This window comes from Lagenorhynchus albirostris, chromosome 1 (genome assembly GCF_949774975.1).
Source record: "Lagenorhynchus albirostris chromosome 1, mLagAlb1.1, whole genome shotgun sequence".
Taxonomy (NCBI): domain Eukaryota; kingdom Metazoa; phylum Chordata; class Mammalia; order Artiodactyla; family Delphinidae; genus Lagenorhynchus; species Lagenorhynchus albirostris.
The window spans coordinates 91100474-91120084 of NC_083095.1; the positions used below are offsets into that span (position 1 = coordinate 91100474).

The window sequence follows — 19611 nt, forward strand, 5'->3', positions numbered from 1 at the left end:
TCAATTTATTTAGCCTCAGACTGAAGCACTGCTCATACTTTCTTGGATGATGGCTGTTGAGCAATCCAACTCCCCTCATGCATTAAAGAAACTTTGTCTTCCTGCCTAAAAGGATTAATGGTTTACTCCTGGTTACTAGCTGATGTAGTACTTAAGGTTCTTCTGCGCTAATGGCGGGGTGGGGCCTACAGTATTAATCCAGGCCAATCATTTCTTGTCATCTTTTTCAAGGAAGATTTTAACCAATAAGAAGCAGCCTAAGGTTTGGGGGTGAAAGCTAAGTGCTGCATATATGCCTGGGTGATGCTGAAGTAGGTTATGCTTCCTGAGAAGGCTCCTGGGTGGTAAGTTAAACATTTCTGGGCAGGGTAAAAATCATACTTAACATTATGTCATAAAGTAGATTCTGAGGAGTGGAGTAAAGGTGACGATGTCAAGGGTAATGAAGAGAAGTGAGAGGTTCCATAAAAACTAAAGAGGTAATAGTTTCACTTATAATTTCTCCAGGAATGATTATTTGAGAGTTGAAGTTGAGATTTTTTTGTTTCTAATTCAAAGAAATAGCTTTAATAACTGCTGGTGAGAAGCAAGGTTTTCTGGGGTTTTTTGTTAATTTTTTGTATTTATCTATCTTTGTAGAACTTTCTTTGAAAAGCCAAATTTTAAGGTATCAATAAAGAGATACTATTCTGATGAAAGAATGTTCTAAGATGGGCTTATATCGTGGATTGTGAAAATGATTATGTAGTCTATCTCACAGTCAAATAAAAACCTTGAAGACTAGAATATTTCTTTAAAGGGAATCCGTAGAACATAATTATTCTACCTAAATAGAGCATACAACTTTATTAAGGACTGAGATTTATTTCCTTACCCTGAATACTCCTATTTTTTTTAAAGGTTCCATAATAGCATTTGTTAAACAAACAAATGTATGAGCAAATGAAACATTTTGAAGGCTACTAAAAGACCCAAGAATTCAGAGACATCTTGACAGGATGTATATTTATAACCTGACAAGAATGTATTTTTAAGGTTTTAAAAATATTTTTAAAATGTATTCATTATATAATATATATTAATATCAATCACAAAATACTTGGCGGTTTCCACATTTAGTACTGTCAATGAACTCTGTTTCAGGCTGAGAATACTCTCATCAGCTCTTACTCTATTCAGTTGGTAGAGTTATATCTTTTCTAAAGTCATATTGAATCCAACCGCACTGAGTACAAGCAAATACTACAAACGCAGGTAACATTTTAATGACTCCATTGGAAATTCTGTTTGCCGAAGCAGGTCCCCAGTTATTTATTATGGGATTTAACTGCCCAGGTAACTAAGGTTCCTGGACAGGTAATTTTTAAGGAAATGAATTTAAAATCGTATGTCTTATGAAAGAAAACTGTTCCCTCATACCCCCAACCCTACTTAAACATATTTATATTATCTGGAACAAGTCTAATTTTCTTTTCTAATGACAGCTTTGAAGAACATTCTGAAGCTTGTATAGGAGACAATATATCAAGAATCTATTTATTGAGTTCTTCTAGAACAAAAGCCAGGAGCTCCCTAATGTAAACACATTAGTGTTTGTTTTGAGGAGGAAATCTATAGACTTTTTTTAAGCAACCATAAAGCAGACAGCTTAGTTCAAAAAATCCGTTTCGGAAGATGTCACTGAACAACTCTTCCAATGTATTTCTGGATTCCGCACCCAGTAATGCCAATCGCTTTCAAGTTAATGTCATAAATGAGAGCCATGAGAGCAGTGTGGCTGCGAATGACAACACTGACCCTCCACATTATGAGGAAACCTCTTTTGGGGATGAAGGCCAGAACAGATTCAGAATCAGCTTTAGACCTGGGAATCAGGACCGCTATGACAACTTCCTCCAAACTGGAGAAACTGCTAAAACAGATGCCAGTTTTCATGCTTATGATTCTCACACAAACACATACTACCTACAAACCTTTGGCCACAACACCATGGATGCTGTTCCCAAGATCGAGTACTATCGCAACACTGGCAGCATCAGTGGGCCCAAGGTCAACCGACCCAGCCTGCTTGAGATTCACGAGCAACTGGCAAAGGTAAGCTTAAAGGTACAGGAAAGTATCCTCCTTACTCCTTCAGGTGATCTCCTGCTTCTTACGAACACTATAAATAGAAAAGTGTCCAGTGAAGAGGTCTATTGCAAACCATCCATCTTACTTACACAGCTGTCCCTAGTTCCCAATAAACAGAAGATATACAAAAGTGCTTCACAAATGTTTACTGACTGAGGACAGAGAACTAAAAACTTAATTCTGAAAGTCAGGCAATATGTGGTATCTTGTTTACAATTATAGGCTATTCAATTCACACTTGGTTAAACATGTCAAACGGAATACTAAGCTGGTTTCACCTTAGTATTAATGCCTCCACAACAATTGTTAAAAAAAAAAAGTCACTAGTGTTTGCTGTAGTTAACACTGTTGTACCAGCCTTTAGTGCACGTGGGTATTTTTTTATACTCTTTAAAGAGAGAGAAGAGATTTCTAAGATTCAGCATTTTATCCCTTCTTCTTCAAAACCTTGCCTGAGGCTCCTGAAGTCACTTAAGCATATAAAAGTAACTAAATTAAAGTACAGAAGCAGCAGAAGTGGCTAAACTTTTCATTGTTTAAGGAATATAGCCAGGGTTCCCAATCTGCTAGAAGCATGAGGCAGCACTTTTTCTAATCTTGTAGCAAATCATTTATAAGCTTAGTAGATTTCTTCTTCGGTTACTTGCTCTAAAATATGTTGATGCATTTTATTTTCCTGCTCTTCTGGACCGCAGTTTGGAATGAATAGCATTCTTTATGGAATATAATTACTTGCTAAGAAGAATAATTAGTTGTCTCATATCTAAATGCAGTCTACTCTTGCCCAGGTTTTAAGGTAAGGAAAAAAAATGAGTGGAACAATTCCTTTCATATTTATTCATTCATTCAACAATTTTTTAATTAAATGATTGCCCACTCTGGGAATTCTCGGAATACTCCTCTCATGAAAGATGCTAATAAAGGTGAAAAGCTCCCTTTAGTTTCTGCTCATCCTTCTTTCCACAAGAAAACTTCTCTCCATAACCTGTTCCCCTTGGCTGCTCAGGGTCCCTGGCTCTGGGTCCTACCACTGAAGACTGAGCGACTTCCAGAGAGGGAGCCATGCCCTGTTTCTTTACCCCTCTCTACAGCCAAGCCTTATTTGTGCCGTGTACTGTATTAGCAGCACTCTGCCAAATGGCTGCTTTCTTTATAGACGTAAGATTTAGATTTTATCTGGGATACCTGCTGCTTTAATCAAAAGAAGTTAGCAATGTAGTGATTTCAGACAAAAAGGCCAGCCCCCAGGAAGATTGTTGAGAAGCCGGGCAATTTGAAGTTCCTGGAGTTAAAGTGTCACTTTCCTTTTTTACATGAGAAAAGGGGAAGGGAGAAGGAAAAGAGGGAAAAGAAGGTTAAGAGCAGAAGGCACAAGGAGTTTCCAAGATATCAAGATATGGGAAGGGCAGAAAGAGAAATTTACATTATGAAGAGACTTCAATTTATTCTGAAGAAGTGAAATGAGCCAAAGTCTTCATAGACCTGAAATTTTATTCCACTGTACCCTACCTCATTAATTTTTAAAGCTGCATCGTTTGTTAAAATTGCGATCAAAATTTAAATATTCTCACCTCCTTCCCCAATTTACAACAAAAGAAAATACAATTTTAATTCTATTAAAAAGGAAATGGTGTCAACTCACATTGTTGTTAGGACTGATATTCTAGAGAGAGGAAAGTAGCTGATTTATAATTTCTAAAGCCACGGTTTATGTAAATCTTTATATAAGGGCAGAAAAGCTCTGAGGACACTGCGGTTAGAAAACCATCTGAATGACTAAACAGGAGGAATGCAATAGCTGCGTTTGACAGTTTTGATGGCTGTTTGGGATATCATATTATTTTTGAAAACATAAAATGAGACTAAGGACTTAACATTAACTTACAGTATTTTTTTTTCTCTCAGATATGAAGGAATGGCAAATTAAATACATTAAAAATTAGGTTTAGTCTCAATGCCCTGAATTGAGAACAAGTATAGTTTGAACAAGTATAGTTATTCTGAACAAGTAATTCTGAACAAGTATAGTTATTCTTTCTGTGTAGTTCACCTTGATTAAATCATGCAGAACTATCCACATAACCAAATTGGGAGCAGAATCAGTATATAACCATGGAATCTGCAATAGGCACATTCCCACAGCCAGGACCATTCTAGTGTCGCTGAGCCTGTGAGCACTTATTCCACATGTTCTACTTCTGTACTCTCCTTCAGACATGAACACTCTGGGCCTTCTTCAATTCATTTCTTCCTTGCTAGTGAATTTGATTCTGCTATTCCCCCTGCTTTCCCTCCCATCTCCCAAATAAAAGATGAAGACCTGCAGTATAATGTAGCTATGCTGCCACCTCCTTGTGGCCCTTGACAATTTTATGGTAGTTCCCCAAAACACAACTGGAAATGATCAATAGAATAAACATTGTACAATAATACTCAGACATGTCACTGATTTTGTATACAAAAACATGATCGTGTTTACTTAAATAATGTAAGAGTAGGAAAAAATTGACATAGTATAAGTTAGGAGATATTTTTTTGTATCCCTAATTATAATGTTTTAAAAGCCATGTAGGAATGGTACATTCATACTAAATGGCAGAACAAATTTAGTCAGAAATCAGTTGAATTTTGTGAAAATCCTGGTTATAGCTTCCAACTTGGAAAAAAATTATATGACAAGTTTGTCCTAATAGGTAAAATGAAAACTCGGTTTGAAAGACATTAAGTGTCTACCTTAAATAAAACTCTAGGAGTGATAGATACTGACAGAATTTGTAATCTCAATGATTTGAGATCATAGTGGAGAAATCTTTTTCATTTTCTATGTAGTAAAGAGCTAAATGCCTATACTGGTGGCCATGAATTACAGATTTCTGGAAACTGGTTAAAATCAGAAAAAAATGACTCCATCCCTTACTTGCTGTACTGTACAAGCTACATAACTTTGACTGATCTTGCAGGATGCTTGTGCATATTAGTTTATATGCAGACGAAGTCTAGCACGTTGCCTATAATGGGTAGAAACTCAATAAATGATTATTGATGATGGTCATGGTAATTTTTGTACCAGATAATTTTTATTTTAAATTTTATTTACAAAGGAAAATACACACTGAAAAAATATTTAACAAGTACTAAAAAATATATACTGAAATGTCTCTTATCTAAAGTAAACCTTCTCTCAAAGGCAATTATTACTGAGAGTTTCTTATAAATCCTTCCAGAAATTTTCTATGCCTATACAAGCGTATAGGCCTATCTGTCTAACTTTCTGTCTGTATTTTTTTCAAACAAGTATTGGGACATATTTTACAATATTGTCCTGCACTCTGCTGTTTTCATTATACCACAGACTTTGGAGATCGTTCCACATCAAAACATGCATAAAGATTATTAGACATCTGGCAAAAAAAAAATCTAGTATTTCTACTTTGTAAAAATAATTCTTTTAGTATCCAACCTAATTCTTGTGCCCACCTTTTTATACACAATTCCTAACTACAGGGATAACCAAAAGGGAACTGTTTTTAAGCCTTACTTCCACCATTGTTGTTGGCATTTCAGAAAAATACAATTACAAAGGATTGAGGAAAATATAAAGCCTTTCAATTAAAGTCATTGTTCTCATGTCATTGAAATAAACTGTCTGTGAAAAGTATAAAATACGATGAAAATTAAGATGTAAATATTATTATTTTTAATAAGCCAATTGCATAGAAACTGAATTAAAACAAAAACAAAGGAATGAATTCACATTTGGGTCTTTAGGCCGTTAGCAACTAAAAATAATTTGTAAATAAAAGCATTAAGAGTGACTCGGGGAATTCCCTGGTGGTCCAGTGGTTAGGACTCGGCAAAAAAAAAAAAAAAAAAGAGTGACTCGGTATAATAATAACAAAAATTTTATTGAGAAATTTTTATGTGTCAGACATTGTACTCTTGACGAATTCTCACTCAATCCCATGACAACCCTTCAAGGTAGGTACTATTATTATTGCTATTTTAAAGTTGGGTAAGGTTTTATAAAATCCTAAGGATCTTTAAGAAGAGAAAATAAAGACTTAAAGAAGTCAGTAAATTTCCAAGGTCAGGAAGCCAAGGTCACATGGGTAATAAGGTGAACCCATGGCTGCATGACGCCAGAGTCCAAGCTTTTTGTCACTATTTTCCATCCCCAGCCTACTCTCCCACAGCACTTTGCCTCAGCTCATTCGACAGCTATAGAAAAAGGTGGAACTCATGCACAAGGAAGAAATCTCAACTCAGTCATGATGGGCTGGGCAGGAGATCCTAATTTCTTCCCTGTTGGAGGCACTGTGGCAAGAGACCATGCTGCTTCTCTCACAGAATTAATTGTAGGTCTCAGTCATTTTCATTGTCATTATCAAAAGCATTTACTAGCCACTTATTTACAAGAGCTACTCTATAAAATGAGTTAAAGAGATTTCATCTCTACTCTCTAGAATTTTATTTTATAAGTCAAAAGCCATAGTTATGGATAGAAGTAAAGGACATATAATCAAGTTAACAAACATTAAACCACATAAATCAATGTATAAGTGCTTATCTTCTGTAAAAGAACAAACAAAAATCTACAAATGCTTTCTCTAGAAAATAATCTTCTCTAAAGCGATTCAAAGTTCAAATTTGGAACTTTTGCATTAAAATTGGGGATATCCAAATTTATAAATAATCACTAATTTAGTGACAGCCAGATAAAATAGGCAATAAATGCTCTGAAGGCCAGTGAAGACCAGAAGGCACCCTTAAAATATTTGTTAGAATGAAACTCTGCAACTAAAGATTCATTTTAATACTTGTTAGAGTTTCTTAGTACCCAAGACCAGTTCCCCTGGGAGCTTGCACTATTAAATTAATCTGTGGAAACAAAACAAAAAACAAAAAAATGATTAATTTCACATTATAACTAGTTCAGTGATAGGTGGTGAATAGAATGGGAGTTCCCTTAAAGGTACACTTGGAAAATGTTAAGAATATTTTAATTTTACTTTCTCATGCTGGTTTATTATACATAGCTACCTTTTGGCTTAAGTTTTCAAAAATACAAGTCAATTTGTGTGTGAGCTATGTGTTTTCAGATATAATAAAAATACTGTGATTATAAAGTGTGACCACTGGTGGCATGGTGTATAGTAACTTTAAAAACAAGAAAAAAAATCCCTCTCATTTTCATAATTTAAAATACTCCCCTTTACCACAAAGGGATAGAAATGTATAAACATAATAATATTGATCAATAACATATAGAAATTATGATTAGAATTACATATTTTCCATTCTGAAATGAACCTTAGGAATTATCTGGTCCTTACTGGGATTGGTTTTAAAATTATTCAGTGGCAGGGGTGTGAGAAGTTTAAGTGGAATAATATTGGCAATATGTCAATAATTGTTGAAGCTGAATGATGGATACATGAGATATATTATTCTCCCTACTATCGCATATGTTTAAATATTTCAATAGTAAAAGAAACTTTAAAACAATGCGGAGGGAATCACCTAGGCCTAAATATTTATGGAACTATTCCTTTTTGATGGTCTAAGATTTCCACCATCCTGAGATTAAAGGCTGAAAAGTTGAAAACATATATCATAGCAAATATTATCTCTTTAGAACTTAAAGAATAAAGATACGTATTTTTTTCTTCTTTGATGAGAGCTAGAAAGGCATTTGTTATTTTTCTGGGGTCTGAAAAATCACATATTTTATACTAAATAAAATAATTTAATCTTTCATCTTCTAGAAAAATCCATTAGGAATTTACTTAAACTGCATGTGATTGAATCTTTACTAGTTTAACAATACTGGAGGGGGGAAAGTCCTTTATCAAACTTTTCTTTCTTTCTAACATACTTTATTTTACTTTCTCTGAATACTTAATGCACAGGTAAAACTCTTGGTAAATAAATAATCAGTCCCTACAGGTATACAATTTAAAATGCATTTATGAAAGGTTGTGGGTCATCATATATGGTAATGGAGTGTGAACAAACAAATTAATTCAAAGTATGAAGGAAAAAACTGGTTTCAGGTAGCAGTCATAAAACTTTTAGTCTTTATGACTTTGGTCCCAAGAACATGCACCAGCCAGGAGTCTGCCAGCCGCCGGTTATAGCTCACAGCCATGAAGTCCCCACAAACCCTCGACCTGAAGTCTCCCTCCGTACTTCGATGATAAGTTAACTTTGTAATTGCTGTTTGGGTTTACAAAGGAGACATTTATTAAAGAGTGAAACCAAGTTTTGCTTCGACATGTTAGAAGAGGGAGATGGCAAGCATAGAGAAATGATTTTGCCTTAGAGTAAACTACTTCAAAGTAAGATTTTCAGAAAACCCACTGGATTTATCCTCACTGGCAGTATCCAGGAAAGGTGAAGTAACTTGCTGGAGGACAAGCACTGAATTAATTGCATTGCCAAAACTAGATTCCAAGTCTCCTAGTCTATATGGTGCAGGGATTTTTCAGCTCCCACATGAGAGCAAGGAACGGAAATGGATTCTGTACTTATAAATTTACCATCAGATCTTTATTGTCAATGGAAGAAATATACATTCGAGGGATTATTCCCCTCTGTGTTATAAAAATATTTAAAACTTTGAAACTCTAGCAGGTTGAACATACTTACTACGAGAGAGTTGAAGATCCTACAGTGACTCTGTTTTTTAATAATTTAGAAAATTATTGCCTTACTAATTTCTATATATAATGATTTCCTTGACACGCCCTCATAGAATATTATTTTTGCTTCACATTGTGATGTCCCAGTGATAAAATGAAGAACTGTTAAACTGTAACCAGAAGGGTATCCATCAGATAGAAATGTTCACTTAAGGAGAAATTTAAAATATCCCATTTATTCTTTAGCCTACATTGTAAGATATTGTTTTGTTCGTTTGTTTTTTTTACAATCATTGGTATTCTCATCAATCCAGATCTAAGGGTCAAAGTTACCATCAGAATTCATCAGAGAGCAGAGCAGTTTCCTGAACCAAACCCTCAAGTTCAGGTTTAATCAGGAAACATGGGTTTTATTGCCAAGATTGCCTTTAAAAAGTGAGTGACTAAAGTTCTGTCTCATGGACTCCCCAATTAACCCAGAAAGAGGAAATTGCCTTCTCCTTGACTGAGTAACCACTGATGGTCTGGCCATGGGATCTTTTTTTAAATTTATTTAATTTATTTATTTTTGGCTGTGTTGGGTCTTCGTTGCTGCACGCGGGCTTTCTGTAGTTGCAGCAAGCAGGGCCTACTCTTGGTTGTGGTGCGTGGGATTCTCATTGCAGTGGCTTCTCTTGTTACAGAGCATGGGCTCTAGGCGCGCAGGTTTCAGTAGTTGTGGTGCATGGGCTTAGTTGCTCCGCAACATGTGGGATCTTCCCGGACCAGGGCTCGAACCCGTGTCCCCTGGACTGGCAGGCGGATTCTTAACCACTACGCCACCAGGGAAGCCCTGGCCGTGGGATCTTGATTAACTAGAACATTGACAATTTAAAAAGTTTTTCTCAAATCAAATCAAATAAATGAATCTCCTGACCAAGTCATCTCTTTAACATTCATGAGTATTTTAACACATTCCTCAATTCCTTGCTCTCATTGATTTTTCCAGTTATGCAAAATAAAAGTTACATTTGAACTACTCAGCTGCCTTATGAATATAGAATCCTTTCAGAGAAAAATATAATTTTTAATTGACTGGAGAACAACCTCAAATATTTCATCCATCTGTAATTGACTGTATTGTATAGACATGTGAGGATCCAATATGATAACTCTAGCCACATGTGGCTATTGAGCGCTTGAAATATGGTTAGTAAAAATTGAGAGGTACTATCAGTGTAAAACACACACTAGACTCCAAAGACATAGTATGGAAAAAAAGAATGTACAATATCTCATCAATATTTTTATAATGACCATAGGCTGACATAATATTTTATACAGATCTATTAAGTAAAGTATATTATTAAAATAGTCTGTAATTCAGGTCCCTCCTACAAGGTGGGGTGCCCCTACTGCTAATGAATATTTATATTACAAATATGGGAAGTACGATATTCTGCAAAAATGAAATGTATTTTTTAATGTAAGGATCCATATCTGACCCCAAGTTATTTCACTAATTTCTTTTCACTGTTTTTGAAGTACCTACTGAAAAATTTTGAATTACATGCATGACTTGCATTTGTGGCTGCTATAAATGACCAGTTTCTGCCCAGTTCAGCCTCAGTTTCTATGGACTTTGTTTATCCATATCTTACATTGATATGACTATATGATGTCAGCTTTCAATTATCTGTGTAAATAGGGACTGAGGATGCTTAAGATTAAGATATTTCTCAGGTAATTCAAAACTAAATTTTAACCTTTAATTTCAGTTTCCTATGCCATTCAAATTTTTCCTAATGCTGTCAGAAAATAGTAAGATGATCTGACTTGGGATTCACTCAGTTTCTGTCTCATATTTAATGTGGCCTGCACAGAGGAAACAGTGAGAAATGGAATACCCAATAGGGAAGGAAGAAAAAGAAATAGGAGGCAAGAATGGATAAAAAGAAGCTAGGTCATCTGCTTTTAAGTGGTAGAGAACGGGTGGCCTTCAATTCAATACTGTTTATTGATGGCCTGCTGAATGGCAGGCCCTTGGTTGGTATTGAGAAGTAACCCATACCACCATCTTCCTCCAATTCAGTTCACATACAATAACTCTCATCACATTATATTACATTGGTTACCCAAGTGTCACACTAGTATCATGAAAAAAGTCTTACGGGAGAACAAAACTGGGAGAAATCCTTGCTTAGAGGACTTGCTGGAAGAAGGAGACAAGGAATCAAAATCACCCTGGAGTAAACAGCCCAGATTAGGGTCATCTTACAGTGGGTATGCTAATGGTACATCAAAGCCCAAAGAAGCAAGAACTCTTGATCATGGCAAGAGAAAGAACTTCAGTCATCCCCAAATAAAGTCCTTATAATAAACACTGAATATTTACATCATACCAGTCCCATTTTAGAGGGAAAATATGCCCTTGTCTAAGGCCTCTTAGCTAGTAATGTCAGAACACGTCATCCTAGACTTACACAAGTTTAGACCACTTAAACAAGATAAAGTTGTTCTTTAATAATGATAATCAACTGCTGAATCTAAAAAAATTCCCTAATAATTTCAAAATCCTTACTGGAGAAGGTTGCTTTCAGGGAGCTTAACAGAGTGTAGTCTAACCATTAAAGAGTCAGGTAAGTGCTAGATAGGCTAAACTAAGTGGATGGCATCTGAAATTATTCAGTCAAACCTAAAAGAAAAGCTAGAGAGTTGTTTGTTCTTAACTTGAGAGAAACATAGCTATTTCCTCCCCCATTAAATTCAGAGACTATCCTACTGACAAGGAAGATCGTTTTCAAAATAAGCCCACAGGGAAAAAAAAAACACCTCAGTAAAGGTTTCGACCTTTTCTATAGTACTTACTTCTTATTTCTACTCAGCTTACCTTTCTAGTCGTCAGTATGGAGGCTTCTTACCTTCCATACAATACTATTGCACATCCAACAATTCTCAGGCAACGTATATCAAATCTGAAAGAAAATTCCCCTACAGGAGTATCATTCTTGTAGCCATACAGAGCCTTTACAACTTTAGAGTATTTTAAGAATACTCTAAACTATTTTTTTTTTTTTAAAGAAAACACTTCTATGTGTTACTTCTATTGAATCTTCTTAAAGATACTCTGACGTGAGTGGAGAAGTTTTGTTATTTTTTTTAGATGGATAAAATGAAGCCCAGGGAGGTGAATGGAAAGAAGGCCAAACACTGCATTAGTGAGGAAGGTTAACTGTCTGGCCCTCGTACCTTGCCTTCTAAAAGACCCTCATTCACTCTTGATAAGCTTTCCTCCCCACCTTGCATTCCCCCTTCTCTCTTTTGATCCTTTTGTATTCTAAATTTATCCAAATTCCATCGTTTTCCCCTAAGGTAATATTCTCACCAGTAGAAGAACTGCCCCGTTTCCTTTACCACCCTTGCAGTCTCAGTGGTGCCTAAAATCACCCACAAAATGAACGCATAAACTCCCAGGGCAAAAAATAATCATCTTATTAAAATGACTGGAATATGTTTATTTTCCTCACGTTTCATGTCAATTGTTTTTATTTGCCTCTGGAAGCTTTATGGAACCATGTGTTGACCAAATACCATGTTTTGCTCTCTGTAAAAATGCAGAATGTATCAGTGGCCCCGGGTTCAGCTGACGTGGTTGCCAACGGGGATGGGATGCCTGGCGATGAACAAGCTGAAAACAAGGAAGAAGACCAAGCCGGTGCCGTGAAGTTTGGATGGGTGAAAGGTGTGCTGGTGAGAAAGCTTCTGTGTTTACAAATGAAAACTATCTGTTCAATGTCCTAGTGGACTAAGTGTTAATAAGCCTGAACACCAGAGTTACAAAGATGGCTGGGTGCTGCCCCACTGTCACTTCTCATGTCCTTTTCCATGCTCCCTCAACCCACAGGTAAGATGTATGCTGAATATCTGGGGTGTCATGCTCTTCATTCGCCTCTCCTGGATTGTTGGAGAAGCTGGGATCGGTAAGCACTTTTTCCCTCCTATGTAGTTTTCAATGTAAATTAAAAACTCAATAAGCAACTTGTTTTCACCATTAACACTGAATGTGAGATGAAGATCGCAGAATTAATCTGCACTTGGGCTCTTTTACTTTGCCTCTTTGACAATGTCTGTCAGGGAAGACAGGTAAAGTGTTAACTCCCGGGAGCCTGGAATTTTCCAGCTTGCCAACCAGATAAACGCTCAAGTAAATATTTCATCATTTCATAGAGTTTTTGGTGTACAGGTATATAGAGGTACATTCATTTTAAATAATAGTATTCATATTTTGGGACATACTGACATTCATCAGAGTATCCCCCTTACAATTATTAGCAAAACATCACTGAACAAAAATAACTTGTGGGAAAACTGGTGAAACTGTGACTTGACTAATAAAAATGCTGAATTGTTGAACATTTTCCAGAGAAAACAGTGTTACTTGCAGGTACAAGTAGTAAGAAAACAAAGGTTAATAAACTATTGCCAGATAGAAGCTTAAAAAGATAGGTAAAAAGACCGAGATAATGTATATAAGTATTGATAATTTTGCTAAATGGAAATGGATGATGTTGAAATTATTTTGAGTGCTTATTTAATGTTTTTAAATATTGTATTTTATTTAAAGTATTGTTTCCTCTGGCAAATATTTTTATTGTGAGTATACTACTAAAATTTATACAAAATTTATTTGAATTATATAAAAGTTTCTGATTCAATGTGATAAAAATTAATGGTGTTCTACTCTCTATATGGAAAACACATTATAGGTTCACTTTGTGGGGGGCACACCTATAAATCATTAGTATCAAGAACACAGAGTTCAGATGTGCTTTCAGATTCTACTCCAAAATGTGTCTCAATTCACATTTAAAAGGTACTTGGTCATTATTTATTGCCTTCGCTCCTCAAAACAGATTCAGAATCACCAGAAGACTTAATGCGAAAAAGAGCTGGAACCAGTTCCCATAGTTTTTCCTCTCTGTGTGTTTGGCAACTGCTGGGCTCCTGACAAAGGGCTTCTTGCTGGCTTTATGATGCATATCAAATGAACACTTACAGCCTCAGGGTCCAAAATAAGTATATGCTATTCCATGGAAAATCTGCATCTCAATATTGCCAAACTGTTGCTCCAGGGTTTCATGCAAAATTAGTTTTTTAAGGGCAGTTTAGTAACTTATTGAGATCATCAGGAAACATTACTTTGTTTGGAGGTGTGAGTGTAGCCCAGGGCAGGAGTGATTCTTTTTAATGCAACTTATTTAAAATCCGTATGTTTGGGTAATAATCTGAACTTTAATCAGATCTTACATTATTCTTCACAGTCAACCCAGTTTCATGTTTATTGCAAAATTGTAGAATATGAAGAATTCTATCTTCTGCTAAACTGTTTATTATACTTTCAGACATCAGTATTGTTTTAATAAGGATCTTTTATTTAAATTGTCAAATCCAGCTTCAGAAGAGAGTAGAGTTCTACCTAAATGGGTGTCCAGTGGGTTTTCCTTTGAATGGAGGTTTTTTTTTTTTTTATTCCGAGAAAATAGACTTTAGTGAGTAGTAGAAACTTACTATCACCCTTACTCAGTTTTACTGGACTTTGTCACGAACTTAAAGCTGAAGGAGTTGATTAAGTCACCATCTGGGTCCAAACTGGGTCCCCTTTACTGGGAAAGAAGACAAACAAGTACAAGCAGTACCCCTTTCTGGCTTTGCGGGTAGCCTGGGGAAGAAACCTGAATATACTTTCAAGCTCAGACCCTGGGGAAAAAGCCAGAAGGAAGCTGTAGCCAGGAGTAATGGTAGCTACAGTCCTTGGGTAACCATCTGGGGCTATAAGTTCTGGCTGCCTTGTCCCCAAAAGCAATTGGTAGAATGAGCTGATAATGCCATCTAGTTGTTCTCTGTCTTGACCATCTTGGCTGGGGCATGGTGGTATCCAATAAACTTAAACATCAAGCAAGGAAGAAGGGCATGAAAAGCAAGTACGACCTGAAGCAAGTCATTTATATTTGGTGTGTTTCACTGTCTCATCTGAAAATTAGGGAGCTGGATTAATTGTTTCCCAATCAATTCTTTGAAGAACGCTGCTGAACAGGCAGACACAAATTGAGATTGGCTGAGGGTAGCTCAACAATAATCTTCAGACTGTGGGGTGCATAACAATTACCTGGGAAGATAGTTACAAAACTGCAGAATCCTGGGATTCACTTGGAAAGATCCAAAGTCAGTAAGTCTGGGCATTTTTAATAAGCACCCCAGGCATTTCCTGAAGCAGGTGGTTCAAGAATTAAGTTTGAGAAAACTATGAACTGAATGTTTTCTAAGCTGCTTTTGCCCTGGGATTTTATGTTTGATTGTGAGAGGGAAGCAAATCCCTTGCTGTTTAAATGCATACAACTTTGTTCCAGGATTTTAAATGGTGTACAGAAATATATATGATGCCAAAGGATAAATTAAGAATTGTTTGGAAAATAAAGGCAAAGGGAATATAAGGGGTAGGGAAATAATAAAAGTCAGAGTAGGTTTAATGTCATGAAATGCAAACTATTTGGTTCTCTACTGTTGCTGGGGTGAGCTAAACATTTGGTATCAAACTTCCTCAAAATAAAGTCAAGAGGGCTTCCCTGGTGGCTCAGTGGTTGAGAGTCTGCCTGCTGATGCAGGGGACATGGGTTCGTGCCCCGGTCCGGGAGGATCCCACATGCCGCGGAGCGGCTGGGCCCGTGAGCCATGGCCGCTGAGCCTGTGCGTCTGGAGCCTGTGCTCCGCAACGGGAGAGGCCACAACAGTGAGAGGCCTGCGTACCGAAAATAATAAATAAATAAAATAAAATAAGTAATAAAATAAATAAATTTATATAAAAAAATAAAGTCAAGAGTTAAAATAAAGTGCAAAAAAAAAAAAGAAGTCACCTTTACAGGCACACAGACTTGAAACTGCACAGTGATGTAGAGGCGACCTTCACCACAGGATCCCTGCAAAAGATACAAAGAATTTAGTGCAAGCATTTCTTATAACACCAAATGTGCAAGAATCTATAGAGGCCAAACCAATATAGTCTAAGTTTGCATCTCATACCCATGGTTAGCCTCTTCCTACTGCACTTTAACTGTAAAATAGCCTAGAAACTTCTGCTAGAGCCAGGATATAACTGGAGGCATGAAAAGAGCCAGCTTCCAATAAGCTCATTCCCATTTTTGTCCTTAACTTCCTTCCACTTCCCCTTGTTCTGGGGCATGGCCAGAGAGATCACAGCCTCTCTTGGCTAACTGCCCTTTTTATCATCCTTGGAACAAGCGAGGCTATCAACAATTATGAAGCATTCACTTTATGTCAAGGAACACACCAAACAGACCTAGGCAAGCACATTCTGGCTGGAGCCAGGGTGATTTCAGTGCCTACAAGTTCTCCCTGAATTTAAGGTTGATCTCCACTGAGGAGGATAATGTAGGGGAGGAAAAACTGTTTTCCCTCTACTCATCTTAGGCTCATTGGCTAGGGCCCTGTAAAGTAGACTGACAACATACAGATTAACAAGAGAAAAACAATCAGAAGTTTATTAATATGTGCATCGTGCATGTACATGGGAATCTTCAGCACTGAGTAACTCAAAGGGGTGGTTACAACTTGGGCTTATACAAGCATCTTAACAGAAAAACACATTTTTAGAGAAGTAACAAGACAAAGGAAAAGACTGAGTTTCTAGAGTGGCACATTGTGGGAAGGCAAATACATGGGGGAACTAACGGAAGATAAGGGCTAGTTAGTAAAGTCTATGTAGATTCCTCTAGTACCATCTCCAGCTGTCCTCCAGTCTCTAGCTGATAACTGTCCCCAGTAGAGAGGAAAGAGGAGACACCATTACAAATCTATGTCCTGCCTTTAGGCAAATAAGAGGTATCTTCTTCTTTTCAGCTGTCTTTAGCTCAAAATAATCCTTATGCTAAAGTGGCAAATTTTGGGACAGCATATTCTGCTACCCTTCAGTGTCCTCCTAGCTGTGTATTTCCTGAAACTGAAAGCAGCCTTGCCTTCCTCTGAATTCTGGTCTACTTTCTCCCTCTCATAATAAATGATTCTGAACCATAAGATCCTTGAGGGCAGCTTTTTTCATTTTTATTTTTCCTTGCATTTCACATACCGCCTAGCACAGCTGGATATATAGTTGGCTTTTAATAAACAATAGCTGTTATGACTATTGTGGATTTGATCAAAAAGCAGTGCCACTGATTATGTACTGTGTTCTATGCACTATGCTACTTTACTTTACACATGCATTCTGTCTTTATACACGCCACTACTTTCTTTATACACGGCCACTCTACACGCGCATTCTTTCTAATTTCATTGTCAGTTTTGGCTCAGAACATAGGTAACTTGCCAGAGTTCACAGAGCCAGTAAGTAAATGTAGTTTGATTTGATTCTTTCTACTTTACTCATCTGCCAGATGAACAATTTTCTATACTATATGTAATTTTCCACTCCTACACAATCGAATATACATAAAAAGATACTTCCCTGGAAGGATGAACATCTACACTCTAGTAATATTAACAGCGTGGGATTGTTCAGACCAATTATTATGTTTATGGGTGTCTGGAACTTCATAAACAGTGAGGTTCATGTTGAATTTTGACCAGCCATAGTTGTTCAGTTATGTGAAACTTTGCACTGCACAGCTTAGGTCTTGAGTTTCTTGGATCTGTGCTACTTCAGGCAGAAAACTTCAATGCTGGGCATTTCCTCTGTGGTGATTTCCAGACCACATTTGTTAAACTCAAATGTGGTCCTTTGGTGACTACTCTAGACTTGCTGGCTTTTATGTAAATGATCTAATGGATTATTCCACCGTTTAATTGCCTTTATTTTTCCTCTCTCAACTGAGGTCTTGGTGTGATTATCATCGGCTTAGCCGTGACAGTGACTGCTATCACTGGTTTATCCACCTCTGCTATTGCTACAAATGGATATGTCAGAGGAGGTAATTAAACCTGTGACCCGCATGATCATTTGTAAGGTAAAGGCAACACAGGCTCAAATAGTTCACCACTGACTTTTCTGGAGTGTTTTCAAAGGTAATCCAAGTTGGTTCATTTTTTTTACCCCCTGCCAGGCAAAAGAGATGCAAGAAAAATGGAGAAGGATTTAACCTTTGTCAAACCCCCAACTTTCTCATTCAGGTTCCTCTCCAGCAAGAGAGAAGGTCAAATGTTATGTTTTCTCTTTTCGCAGCCAGGGTATTTTCTCTCCCAGGACACCAGCGTAAGTCAGCTTTTCCTTTCCAGGGCTGCATTTTAGATTGTGTTTGCTTTTGGAAACCATCCTTCATCATAACGAGCAGTTCTCCAACTTGGTCTTTACGCCAGGCAAACCCGTTTCTCCTTAGCACGAAGGAACTCCACTGGGGCCCAAGGCTTGGATGTGAACACTTGAATTCAAAGCAGTATAGTTTGCAGCAATAGGGAATCCAAGGAAGAAAAGTAAAATGTAATATCTTCTGTCTTTCATTGCTAACAGGTCTTGGAGTTCTCATAATTCTTCTTTCCACCATGGTAACTTCTATTACTGGGTTGTCAACTTCTGCAATAGCAACTAACGGGTTTGTTCGTGGAGGTAAAATTTCTAAGATATCTAAATGCTCTCATCACTTGCTACGGGTAGGCAAAAACTTTTTATTATACTTCTTTTTGGTGGGAACAAGAAAGTAGCCCAATGTTCTTGAAGCCTGGCTAACTATGTGGATGAGCTGGACACAGAAGGAAACACAAGGTACTGTGCGTATAGTCCTGGTCTACTCTTGTCAGCTGTGGTCTCTTTTCTAATGGTCCTCTCTGGCACGTTGCAGGTCATGATTTCCAGATGCTCAAATTCCTTGGGTAAATGCTTTATTTTTCAGGCTACTGCACACCTCTCGCTGGTGTTTCTTGGGAAATGACTTCTCGACACAGCTTCAGTTTTAAAGTTTAGTACATTTCAGGTGCTTCCTAGACCTTCCTAGACCTAGATGGAATGGGATCTTTTAGAACGTTTCAGGTTTCAGGGAGACTGTTCCTTCCTTGACAAGATTCAGACTGCTGCCTCCTGAAGTACTGGTGACTTCTTGAAGTACTGGAGCCAAACACCTTTCTTGGGGGATTTTTCAGGTCTTGGAGTCATCATCATTGGCCTGAGTGTGGTAGTGACAACACTCACAGGTATTTCTATGTCCGCTATTTGCACAAATGGAGTAGTAAGAGGAGGTAAGCCAATTCATGTACTTATGGCTATAAGCTTTCACTATGTAGTAATGTCTAGAGTTGGTTTAATGTCGGAAGTAAAATTTGTACTTTGATACTTAGTCCCCAGAAGCCCTAAAACAAAACAAAATAATCCAAAATTTAAACAGCAAGGCATGATTCTTTTCAACTAAAATTAAGAAATCTCCAGAAAAGATTTTTTTGGCCCACTTCCTGTGATTAAACATGTTTATAAAGTAGAGAATGACCAGGTGTCTAGAAAGAAAGCATAGAGTATTAGAGTGAAATAAACGGTTTCTTTGTGCCTTGGACGGACCCCACTGCCTCTCTCCCAGGGCCCCTCAGAAGGGGTCTTCTCCAGCACCCCAGCTGACACTGCTGACACTTCCCACTCAGTGAGCCTTCAGAGTTCACCCCAACACTATGCTCCTAATGGCCAATAAGCTTGAGAAGATTCTTAAAAAGAAAATAAAAACAAATAAAACAAAGAGTTACTTTCAAATCATCCAGGAACAAGCAGGCCTGGGCAGAGAATGAGGGGTTGAAGTTTGTCTTATTGTTCTTCTAGCTTCCTTTCTTCCCCCTCCAATTCTCTTTTGGCTCCTGGGGTCTCTACTTGGGTACC

General features: G+C 37.2%; 1 protein-coding gene across 3 annotated transcripts in view; it reads left to right on the top strand.

Moving 5' to 3' along the window:
• The first annotated feature begins 1674 nt into the window (after window positions 1–1674).
• Window positions 1675–19611, top strand: part of SLC12A1 (solute carrier family 12 member 1) — an 89895-nt gene continuing 71958 nt past the window's right edge. Inside the window, exons 1-4 of one of the 3 annotated variants that reach the window (XM_060149422.1) lie at window positions 1675–2094; window positions 12369–12500; window positions 12655–12730; window positions 17636–17731. In XM_060149422.1, the coding sequence (XP_060005405.1) occupies window positions 1675–2094; window positions 12369–12500; window positions 12655–12730; window positions 17636–17731 (724 nt within the window). Of the gene's footprint in view, window positions 2095–12368; window positions 12501–12654; window positions 12731–17635; window positions 17732–18267; window positions 18364–18893; window positions 18990–19611 lie in introns of all 3 variants that reach the window. The other 2 variants (XM_060149409.1, XM_060149413.1) reach the window with 2 other exon arrangements.